This window comes from Bufo bufo, chromosome 5 (assembly GCF_905171765.1).
Source record: "Bufo bufo chromosome 5, aBufBuf1.1, whole genome shotgun sequence".
Lineage (NCBI taxonomy): Eukaryota > Metazoa > Chordata > Amphibia > Anura > Bufonidae > Bufo > Bufo bufo.
In genome coordinates, this window is record NC_053393.1 from 368,270,094 (window position 1) to 368,282,755 (window position 12,662).

At 43.4% G+C, this 12,662-nt stretch overlaps 1 protein-coding gene across 1 annotated transcript in view; it reads right to left on the reverse strand.

Moving 5' to 3' along the window:
- The window catches only part of IRF4 (interferon regulatory factor 4), a 42,175-nt gene that overhangs the window by 14,025 nt on the left and 15,488 nt on the right, over nt 1–12,662 (reverse strand). Inside the window, exons 3-5 of the mRNA XM_040431965.1 lie at nt 7,381–7,567; nt 6,760–6,854; nt 4,468–4,603 (exon numbers count right to left, since the gene is read on the reverse strand). Of these exons, the coding sequence (XP_040287899.1) occupies nt 4,468–4,603; nt 6,760–6,854; nt 7,381–7,567 (418 nt within the window). The remainder of the gene's footprint in view (nt 1–4,467; nt 4,604–6,759; nt 6,855–7,380; nt 7,568–12,662) is intronic.

Here is a 12,662-nt window from a genome sequence, read left to right on the forward strand (position 1 = left end):
GGGGTGCTGTATACTGCGGTGTGCTCTACTGCTCTACTGTGGGATGCTGTATACTGTATAGCATGGGGTGCTGTATACTGTGGGGTGCTGTATACTGTATAGTGTGGGGCTCTGTACACTATAGGGTGCTATACTGCATACTGTGGGTTGCTGTATACTATAGGGTGCTATACTGCATACTGTGGGGTGCTGTACACTATAGGGTGCTATACTGCATACTGTGGGTTGCTGTATACTATAGGGTGCTATACTGCATACTGTGGGTTGCTGTATACTATAGGGTGCTATACTGCATACTGTGGGGTGCTGTATACTATAGGGTGCTATACTGCTTGCATACTGTGGGGTGCTGTATACTATAGGGTGCTATACTGCATACTGTGGGGTGCTGTATACTATAGGGTGCTATACTGCTTGCATACTGTGGGGTGCTGTATACTATAGGGTGCTATACTGCATACTGTGGGGTGCCGGGGTGCACTGTCTAACGCTAAGGTGAGCCGAGCCCCGGTCTCCTTCCTGAACTGCAGAGCAGTGCCCACTTCCAGCCCTGAGCACTGATCCTGAGCCGCTGGGGTCTTCGGAACTGTAAGTATTTACAGTAATTCACTGTACTCTACCAGGTGTGTGGATTTTCTTTTTGTGTGTGTGTGTTCTGGTGGAGGACGTGATTGCATGCTAGGGTGTGGGAAGGCGGAATCCAGGGGGCCAAAGTAAATTCTTGCCTAGGGTCCAATCAATATTAAAGACGGCTCTGTTCTTAATGTATTTGAAGCATCTTATGACAGTTGTTTTTTTTTAAGACTAATGTAAGAAATGCCAGCCTTAATAAATTTCCCCAAATATTCCATGTGTGGTCTGACTAGTGATTTATAAGAGGCAGAACTATGTTCTCATCATGCATCTATGCCTCTTTTGATGCAGACCATGATCTTGATTGCTTTGGCAGTGGCTGCCTGACACTGGTTGCTACACTTAAAAAGAATATATCATCAGAAAATGACATATTGTTTAAATCACGTTTTTATGTTTCATGTATTTTACATTTTTTTTAAATAAAGTTTTTTTAAATTTTCCATGTCAATCTCTATATTTAAACAAAAACAATAAAATCCGATAATTTTTGCACTAGCTAGTAAGCCTCATACCATATTTTTCACCCTATAAGAATCACTGGCCCATAAGGCACATCTAGGTTTTAGAGGAGGACAATAAGAAAAAAATATTTTTAATTACCGTAGACCTCACGTCAGACCACCAATCAGACCCCCAATGTTAATCAGACCTCAGCTAACAGCCCCAATCAGACTCCCAATGTTAATAAGACCCCAACAAGACTTCAGACTTCAGACCCCAATGTGAATGACCCCCAATCTGTCCTCAGATAAGAGCCCATGCCTCTCATCAGCCACCAGCAGTCTCATATCAGCCCCCATTGCCTCATATCAGCCCACAGCAGACCCCATTGCCTCTCGTATTAGCCTCCAACAGTCCCCATTGCCTCATATTATCCCCAGCAGTCCCCATTGCCTCTCATATTAGGCCCCAGCAGTTCCTATTGCCTCTCATATTAGCCCCCATTGCCTCAGATCAACCCCCAGCAGCTCCATATTACATCAGATCAGCTCCCAGCATCCCCATATTGCCTCGGATCAGCCCCCAGCAGCCCCATATTGCCTCGGATCAGCCCCCAGCAGCCCCATATTGCCTCAAATTATCCCCCAGCAGCCCCATATTGCTTCAGATCACCCCCCAGTCGCCCCATATTGCCTCATGTTTTATAAAGTAAAAAAAACAACTCTCCTCTGCTCCAGCGCTCTGCTTCCTCCTCTTCCATCGCCTGTGCTGTGATCTGACGCACACAGCGTGAGGGCACAGAGCGCCTTCACGCTGTGCGCAGGGAAAGCACAGCCGACAGCCAAGGACCAGGAAGCAGTGAGTACAGAGCCTTCTCCGCTTCCTGGTCCTCCAGTACTAATAAGCACTTCCATAATTGAAGCGCTCATAAGTATTCGCCCCATAAGACGCAGTGGCATTTTTCCCCCACATTTGCGTCTTATGGGGCGAAAAATATGGTAATAGATGCCATTTCTTGGTCTGTACAGATCACTTTACTGCAGTTACCTGCATATCTGTCATTCTAATCCTGCCTGTAATGATATCACCTCTGTGTATAGATAAGACAGGATCCACTTTTCACAATAGGTGATCGTCAAAGCTTATCTATTCTTTCCTTGTACAGGTCACAGAACATGCCTAGAAAATTCTCCCATAGAAGTCAATGAGTCCCCTCCTGACCATTGTGTCTAAGGCCCATGGGGCTGCCATAAAGCAATTTTCTTAATGCTCTCTAAATGCTGTTACGAACAGCTCAGGCAAGATGGCCGCCCCCATAATAATGTTCAGGAAATAGAATAAAAAGATCTGCCACTAGAAAATAAAAACTGAAGAAAAGGATATATGTTACTATCTGGTTTTAACTGGCAGCAAACTTTTTGGGTGACACATTTCCTGTCTACTGTCAACTAATATTCGAAAATCCCTTTCCCTGTCAGTTTTAACCACCGAGGGACATTTAAGCTATGTATGCCACAATTTGAGACTTTTTGAGTTAGGGCAGAGTGAAGCCTAACAGTTATTTACTATAACTTACACCAGAAACTGGAGTAAGTTATAGCTAAAGTCTATGCCAGTCTCTATCTGTCATGGGGTTGAGTTTCTGGTGCACATGCCTCTTAATAAATTAGGTCAGGTTCACATCACCATTTAGTTTTCCGTTCTTCTGATCCGTCGGAAGAACAAAAAAATAAAAAAACATCCTGTATTTTGAGCATTAGTTACTCTCAGTCATGCACATTTGGAATCCGTTTTAGCCATTTCCGTTTAAGATTGGTTATTTTAGACGGGAAAAAACACCTAAAATAACGGATCTCAGACGGAAATGGCTAAAACGGATGCAAAACGTGCATAACTGAGAGTAATGGATACTTAAAATACAGGATCCATTTGTTTGTTGACAGATCAGAAGAAAGGAAATCTAAACAGTCATATGAACCCGGCCGTAGGCACATCCTACTCCAGCACAGGGGATCAAAACTGGCCTATGGGAACGTTATACTTGATAAATGTCCCTCAGTGTTTTCGTATTTAGTAGGCAATCTTTTCCCTTTCCATGTGCATAACCTAAAAAGGGCATCTGTCAGCAGATTTGTATCTATGAACCTGGCTGACCTGTTGCATATCCTCTAGGCAGCTGAAGACATTTGTGTTGGTCCCATGTTCATATGTGCCCGCATTGCTGATAAAAAAGGATGTTTTAATATATGCAAATGAGCCTCTAGGAGCAATGGGGGTGTTGCTGTTACTCCTAGAGGCTCAGCTTTTTTTGCAACTGCCACACCCTCTGCATTCTGATTGACAGGGCCAGACGTAATGACGTTTTCAGTGCCTCGCCGTAATCAATCAAAGTGGTGCGGCAGTTGCAGAGAAAGCAGAGCCTCTAGGAATAAGGGCCCATTCACACGACCATATATTTTTTTTTCCATATCCAACCCGCAATTTGGCCAATTAGATGCGGACCCATTCATTTCAATGGGGCCACAAAAGATGCGGACAGCACTCCATGTACTGTCCATATCCACACTTCCATTCCACAGACCCGCAAAAAAGACAGAACATGTCCTATTCTTGTCTGTTTTGTGGACAAGAATAGGCATTTCTATCATAGGGCAGGACGTTCAGATCTGCAAAATGCAGAACACACACGGCTGGTATTCGTGTTTTACGGATCTGCAAGTTCTGGATCCGCCCAAATCAGATACTTTTGTGTGAATGGACCCTAATGGTAATGCTCCCCTTACTCCTATAGGCACATTTGAGGTGAGAGCTGCACCTATCTGACATAATTTTAATATATAATAAGTACAGTAAGTACAGTAGCATGCTCATTTTCATTATCCATAAAATCTTTTTTCCCAGAATGTTTTAATCATTCTGCCAGTCCGGGTCATAAACAAATACTCGCCAAGAAACCATCATGCAACCACAAGAAGCAATTTCCTGGTAAAGTTTCTCTTTTTAACCACATCATTCTCGTATGAACTCTAGAGAGCTCACAAATGCCTGTATTTACATATATTTCTAGGTTCACCAAGGTTTATTCATGCAACATTATAGTTGGCTGAAAAATGTTGATTATATTAATTTTAATATGTAGTAATATTTCCAAATTCTTATGTTATGGTCAACATAATGAAGTATTAAGACTTCCTTCACACTGGTATTAGGATTGTCCGCCAGGCTGTTCCAGCAGGGGAACAGCCTGCCGGATCCCTACTATCGTTTGCACACGTGTGCTGCCGGAAGTCCGTTATAATCATTATAATCAGAATGGGCAGGAACATCCTGCCGGACAATCCTAACGCCAGTGTTAAAGAAGCCTAAGTTGAAGTACAGTACGGTTCTTACTGTTATCACAGGGAGTGTTTTGCCATAGATGACTACGTGCTGTATAGGGGACACCGGCACACTGGTAGGGGAGATCAGGATGTGGTTGCTCATAGTCTCTCCAGGTACGTTCATGGGACATCATGAAATGTGGTACCTGTTAAAAAAGATGAATCCTTTGATTGGATATACATTTTTGCACAGAAAAAAAATGTAATAGCTTTCAAGTAATCTGCAGGTCATTGTGTCATCTAATACATTTCAAGTCAATGGAAACTGAGCTGCACTACACCGGCATGGCCGCTACACAATGGACAGAGCCTTTTACTTCTGTTTAGTGTCTGGTACGGGAAGCTGCCAAAAACATGTGATCAACAATGGTGCCAGGTGTTAGACTCCCACCAATCTGATATTGACAACCTCTCCTAAGGATAGGTCATTAAAATCTCCAGGCTGGAACTCCCCTTTAAGATTCCCTTTAATTATTCCTTAATTATATGTCCTGCAGCTTTCATAGTTTGTAAGGCTGAAAAAAGACATATGTCCATCTAGTTCAGCCTGTTACCCTACAAGTTGATCTAGAGGAAGGCAAAAAAAACAAAAAAAAAACATAAGGTGGAAGCCATTTTAGGGGGGAAAATTCCTTCCTGAATCAGTTGGGAAAGGATATTGTCTTTGGTTATTGCCAAGAACCTGTTTCCTGTATGAGATGTACAGGTTTCAGTTTCCCCGTCTATATCTGGGTAGTTGAAGTCCCCCATAATAATGACCTCATTTATTTCTCTTAGGACTCGTTCACACGAACGTGTGATGCTCATTGCCGTATTGCGGACAGCATTTGCGGATCCGAAATACACGAGCACCGTTCTGTGGCTATTCCGCATCACGGATGCGGACCCATTCATTTCAATGGGTCCGCAAATCCGGAGTTGCTGAACGGTGGGGAACGGAAAAACGGAACGGAACACTACGGAAGCACTACGGAGTGCTTTCCGGGGTTCCTTTCTGTCCTTCCGCACCGCAAAAAGATAAAACTTGCTCTATCTTTTTGTGTAACGGAAGGATTGCGGACCCATTCAAGTTAATGGGTCTGCGATCCCCATGCGCCTGAACCACGGACAGTGCCCGTGCATTCCGGACCACAATTTGCAGTCCACAGATTGGGCACGGGCTTCACACGTTCGTGTGAACGAGCCCTTAGTAGTAGATTTTCTGTGGACTCTGTTATTAGGCTTATATAGGCTTAAATCAAATTCCTATCAGTATTTTATTATTGTTTTTGCCTCCATGTATTTCTACCCACAGTGATTCCACATGTTTATTTCCCTCACTTATATATTCCCGGACTGTGGGCTTTAGACAGGACTTTACATAAAGGCAGACCCCTCCCACTCTCTGTTTTTTGCAATCCTTTCTAAACAGACTGTAACCCAGTACATTAACTGCCCAGTCATGTCTCAGTGTTATTCCTACTATGTCATAGTCCTCCTCACACTTCACTAATTCCAGTTCACCAATTTTTTTAGTCAGGCTTCTGGCATTAGTATACATACATTTAAGGTTTTTGGATATTTTTTACCCTACATTTGTTTCTTATGAACTGTTCTAGGCCATCCTTCCATTCCACCCCCAGTTCCATTACCTCCCCACAGGTCACTATCTGCACTATCTTTCCCTCCTATGATATAATTACCCTCCCCCCCAGTCCCTAATTTAAAAACTCCTCCAACCTTCTAGCCATCTTCTCCCCCAAAACAGCTTCACCTTCCCCATTGAGGTGCAGCCCGTCCCTACGATAGAGCCTGTACTCGACAAAGAAGTTGGCCCAGTTCTCCAGGAACCCAAACCCCTCCTTCCTACACCATTTCTTGATTGACTTGTTCACCTTCCTAATCTCCCGCTGCCTTACTGGTGTGACTCGTGGTACCAGTAGTATTTCAGAAAATACTACCTTTGAGGTCCTCACCCTGGTCCCTGAAATAATTTTTTAAGTTAAAATTTCTAACTTTGTTATTGGTTCCAATGCGGATATGACCACTGGGTCTTCACTAGCCACTCCCAGTAATCTATCAACCTGATCCGTGATATGTCAAACCCAAGCTCCAGGAAGACAACACACCGTTTGATGAACCTAGTCTTTGTGCCAGATCGCCCTATCTATACCCCAATGATCAAGTCTCCCATTGTCGGTGAATGTAAACATTCTTGTTCATAATAAGAAACTGAGAACAGTTCTTAAGTGGGCTTTCTTGTGCTTACAAATGATGGTCAGGAGAGGAGGCTTGGAACCTTACATTCCTAAATGCTACTAACCTGAGTGTGTGGCTGTAGAGAACTATAGGCTTGAGGTACAGCAAATGCATGGTTCACGATTAGCTGATTATCTTCTGATCCAAGCTGTTTTATTCCTGTAATGATATAAATGTTTGTGCATTCCAGTCAATAGGGATACAGACATTGCTTTGTTTCTAAAGAAATTTTATTCTGGCTGCCCTAAATCTGTCTAATCTGGAGGCATTTTCTTATACATGGCATTGGAGATTACAATATTAAACCTATTTGTGGACAAACCTGCAGGTAGCCCTTATCATATAACCGCATTCACTCATGCCCACTGCACCCCCCCCCCCCCCCCCCCCCAGTGAACAAGGTCTGGATGTGGCTGCTACCTGTGAACTACTATAGCTTCACTCTGAGACAATGACAGGACAATGATAACAAAATGTGTCTCGCATATAGGGACTGTGAAGAGAATTTGCTGCACTAGAAGCCTGGCGTGTCTTACTGACAGAACACATTCAGTGGTTAGCCTTCAAAACATTTCCTACTTCTCCCTTTGTTGAGACCTTTGAAAATAAAACCAAAAAACGTCATTGGAAGGGTTTCACAAAGCCACATACGAAAAGGGAACATATTGGGGTTAGAATGTCTTACCTTTCTTTAATCCTTCCGGAATAATTTTGTACACCTTATATGGGTCTGATATATCAAGTTGACTTCTCTCTACTAATTCTTCAAAGTCGTTACTCTTGTTTAAGGCACAGCGTAATCTTGTCTTCCATGTGGGAGGATCAGGTTTGTCAAGGCCCTCTCTGAATTTACCTTTAAAAAGCGCCCAGGCCTGTAAAGGGCGACAAATCCGGTAATTATTACAGAATACAATAAGAAAACTCAACTGATGAAACACAAAAGCATCAAACAGCATGCAAACATAATAGCAGGAGAGCCATATGATAAAAAAAAAACTAAAAACGTTTAAAATGAAAAGCGCAGACCTGAAATCAAGTACTGGAAAACTAAACCTTGGAGCCTTGGACCATTGTAGCCCTCATATTAAAAACACTTTCTAGACCAAAGAGTTATTTTACAGGTGGACAGTGGTACATTAAGGATCTGGCATGTAGAAGAAGGTCAATATTCAAGATTTCCTAGAATATACTGAATTGTGATAAGGCGCAATACAGCACATAATGACTGAGGAAAGGATCTCTTTTGTACTAGGTATATCAAAGAGAATTATTACCATTATCGATAGTCTGTGAATAATCTCTTCATACTTGTTCTCAGCTATACCTGTTTCTTTCATTTATGCATTCTAAATGTGACAGAAACATGCTCCTTGATTCCTGGAAGGCATATGGGTCTTGATATGCAGTGTTTGATATATCACTAGGAAAGACCAATAAAATCCAAGCCTTTCTGCTGCCTAAGACAGAATGTGAAATTGAGCCCCTCCAAAAATGCTGGACATGGAAAAGAGGGAAGGTATATGCATAGAATACCCCGCAAAATGTTTTTAGCATCGCCAGTATTGTATTCCTCTAGCCAATACTGGCAATGCTCATAGTAGTGCGAACCCCATGGCAACCTCACAGAGGTCTCCATTATGCCAACTTCATATATTTCCTCAGTTCTCTATTCAATCTAGTGGAGGAATAACGATAAACATACCTGCTTCATGGTTTTGTGCTGTTGCAAATGATAGAAGAAAAGAATATCTGTTCAGACGGATCCCTTTAGCAGTGTAGGGACAGATAACACGTCTGCCAAAATTCTGCTCCACTGCTCTTAGCAAAGAGATCTGCCTGATACAAAGTGCTTGTATGGGGTACCAAGGCTTGCCCAGAATCTTTTTGGCCAGTGATTGATATAGCCCCTATGGTGACCTCTGACTCAGTCCGGTGTTGTGGTGTGCATGATCATTAACCACTTATTCACAGACCAGTGTGAACATCATTCAGTGTAGTTTTTCAGTATCTACAGTGTATTTCATATTACATTGAGTGCAGTTTCACTCACATATCCCATATGGCCATTCTCCCCATTTCCCAGACCACCTGTGATGTCACCACTCACAGAATACTTCTACTTATTGCATAAATATTCAACGTGTTTAACCCACAGTATGACTGCCCGTATTTATACACACACGTGCTACTTGTCAGAAGAAACTGTGACTTGCTCTGATGTTAAACAAGTTTGGAAAAATTCTCCCTACTATTTGGGAGCAGAAGTAGTACAGTGTGGATGTGGAAAGGATAAGGTGTGTAGGGGTAATAGTGGCGGCAATAGTAGTGGCAGCAGGAGCAGCACAGCATGGAAAAGACAAGGTAGTATATGCATACCTCCCAACTTTGGGAGAGAGGGACTTGGGTCAAAAAGAGGGGCTGTCGCACCAAAAGAGGGACACTTGGGAGGTCTGGTATATGTGTGCACGGGTAGTGGTAGTAGTGGTGGCTGTGGTAATGGTAATGGCAGTAGGAGTAATAGAAGTGGCAATAGGGAGATTACTGGCAGGGAGTAGCAGCTACGGTAATGGCGGCAGCACCCATATGGTACAGAACATGATAGTATGCAGGCAGACAGCAGCAGTGGCATTATGGGACACTGTGAGCACTGGCAGATCTATTCATCTGCCCTAGCTGGAGGAGTGTGAAAATCCTCACGCGTTTTGACAAAAGTGAAGTTTTGTACACTGGCGGAGGACAATTTTGTCCGTTGGGTGTGACAACGCCACCTGCTGCGCTGAAAATTCTCTCTAAGATGATACTGGACAAGACAGTAAGACAGCAATCTGGGGCAGTTCCGGGCACTGTTCCAGTCTGCCTCCCCAGAAGTCCATTGGTTAGGGAACAGGGTATGTGCCAGGGAAAGGTTCCAGTCATTTAGAAAACTAGACAATTTTAAACAATGTTATTGAAAAAATGGACATCTGGGCAGAAGTAAGAATATCATACAGCAGAATAAAATTTTGGGGAATGCCTGGAACTGCATCACTACGGACACCTGGCCAAAAGTCTGACTGATGGGATATGGCAAAAACTGCGGCTGATTGCATACAAGAGAATTACATTTTAAAGAATAAAATTTTGGTGAAGACGATGAACTGTGCCACGTTTACCATAGCTAAAAGGTATTGCAGCAACTGCACCACCAGCAACTTGGCCAGGTCGGAGCTTCCACACAAGCTAATTGCTGGTCGTTAATAGTTTTCTCATGGCCACACATTCCGTTATAGATTTCTCATTTTCGAGCGAAGGATGATTCTGCACAGGAGAAGAAGCAGCTGATTATGATGAGGACACTGTACTTCTTGAGGATGTGGGCTGGCTGCCATAAAGAAGACCAGGAGAAGGAGATCTTGCACATGGCTGTGTTTTTCTGTGCTGGGCTTTTGGAGCAAAACTACCATACGGCAGCTGCTTGCACAGAGCTAGTGGTAGCCAAAGTTGGCCTAGGTCTGGCACATTTTGAGCCTGCACGCACAGTAGTAGCAGCATCACCAGTTCCTGAGCTGAGCGCAAGAGAATGCGGATGCAGTAATGTGTTCAATAACACAGGTATAACAATCCCCTGTTTGCGGTAAAATGTATTTGAACTACACGATCTGATGCAATAATGCATTCACTAACATGGGAGGTTTGTATATCCCACCCAGATACCGCAGCTGGTGAGATAACTGAACTCCAGAAAGCTGCAGTGGTTTCAGCAAAGTGTAGTTTGCTGAGACAGTTTTGTCTAGATGTTGTTCTGGGCTGGATTTCATGTGGACTGGGGGATATGTTTGGTAGCGGGATCTGCCAGTCCACATCCTTCCACTACATGTATTGTCTTTTGCTGGAGGTGATCGCAGATGATGTCTGCTGCTGTAATCAAGGAGGGATAAAACAACCCTCTGTGTATGACTTGGAGAGAGAGAAGCTGAGGAAGCCTGAGAGGCTCTGTGTGGTCTCAGCCAGGAGGGCTGAGGGGCCATGAGGCTTTGTAAAGCCTGAAGTTTGGGGGGCCCAGCGATGCCTACGGAAAGAGGGAGGGTTGCACGGTCATAGGCGGGTGGACTTCTGGACCATCTCCCCCAAAGGGTGCTGGTGTGGTCAAAGCCTGGAGGCTACTGGACCGTATATGGCTGAGGAAGTCGGATCTAATCCTGTGTGTGAACGGCGCTCTATAGGTGAGGTAGAGACAAAACGTGTATTAGATAGAGTCCAGGCGGGCAGGTGCTTATTTTCGATGTTTATGTGTGTGATGGTGCTGAAGTGCCAAAATAAAGCATCTTTTGGACTTGAACTCCATTGTCAGAGGAGAAGTCTGCAATTGCGACCCCCTGAGAGAGAGTGATTCCCTACAATGGGTATAGCAATGCAGTGTTTGCAGTAAAATGTCTTTGAACTACAGTACAGACCAAAAGTTTGGACACACCTTCTCATTCAAAGAGTTTTCTTTATTTTCATGACTATGAAGGCATCAAAACTATGAATTAACACATGTGGAATTATAGACATAACAAACAAGTGTGAACCAACTGAAAATATGTCATATTCTAGGTTCTTCAAAGTAGCCACCTTTTGCTTTGATTACTGCTTTGCACACTCGTGGCATTCTCTTGATGAGCTTCAAGAGGCAGTCCCCTGAAATGGTCTTCCAACAGTCTTGAAGGAGTTCCCAGATATGCTTAGCACTTTTTGGCCCTTTTGCCTTCACTCTGCGGTCCAGCTCACCCCAAACTATCTCGATTGGGTTCAGGTCCGGTGACTGTGGAGGCCAGGTCATCTGGCGCAGCACCCCATCACTCTCCTTCATGGTCAAATAGCCCTTACTTTCAAAGTTTTCCCAATTTTTCTGCTGACTGACTGACCTTAATTTCTTAAAGTAATGATGGCCACTCGTTTTTCTATACTTAGCTGCTTTTTTCTTGCCATAATACAAATTCTAACAGTCTATTCAGTAGGACTATCAGCTGTGTATCCACCTGACTTCTCCTCAACGCAACTGATGGTCCCAACCCCATTTATAAGGCAAGAAATCCCACTTATTAAACCTGACAGGGCACACCTGTGAAGTGAAAACCATTTCAGGGGACTACCTCTTGAAGCTCATCAAGAGAATGCCAAGAGTGTGCAAAGCAGTAATCAAAGCAAAAGGTGGCTACTTTGAAGAACCTAGAATATGACATATTTTCAGTTGGTTCACACTTGTTTGTTATGTCTATAATTACACGTGTTAATTCATAGTTTTGATGCCTTCAGTATGAATCTACAATTTTCATAGTCATGAAAATAAAGAAAACTCTTTGAATGAGAAGGTGTGTCCAAACTTTTGGTCTGTACTGTATGAGTTCAGTAATACAGGCAAAAAACGACATTATTGCTGTAAAATGTTTTTGCAACAACTGAACATTATCCTGCAGCAATATGTAACGTGACTAATAACATGGGTATAATAATGGGGCTATTGCCACAAAATGCCCTCTAGCTTTGTGATGTCGGGGAGCAAGGAGGAGATTCGGAGGATGTGGGGCGGTGCTGGGCTCCTTCACAGTGGGTGTGGATGGGCTCAGAGTCAGAGAATGCTGGACTCATCTCTGAAGCATGGAGGAGACAGGACTCATCTAAGGTTAATTTACATATCTATAAAATAGTTTTTTTTACACAATAAAAGCACAGAGAGCTATGGAGACTGGATGTGCTAGCGGCGATCTAGCAGCCCATGTCCTCAGCTCTATACCCAAAATCCAGGTGACAGGTTCCCTTTAAACATGCATGTTCCAAGCTTATTTCAATTGTGAGAGGGAAAAATGACCCTAAGACCACCAGATACTTACAAGGAACCAAAAGATCAGGCATGTTGCAATTCAACATGCCCAATCACTATTTCCTCAACATCTGCCTTCAAGGAGAGTCGAGAGGCCCATGGACACATGAATTCCTCGACCAACC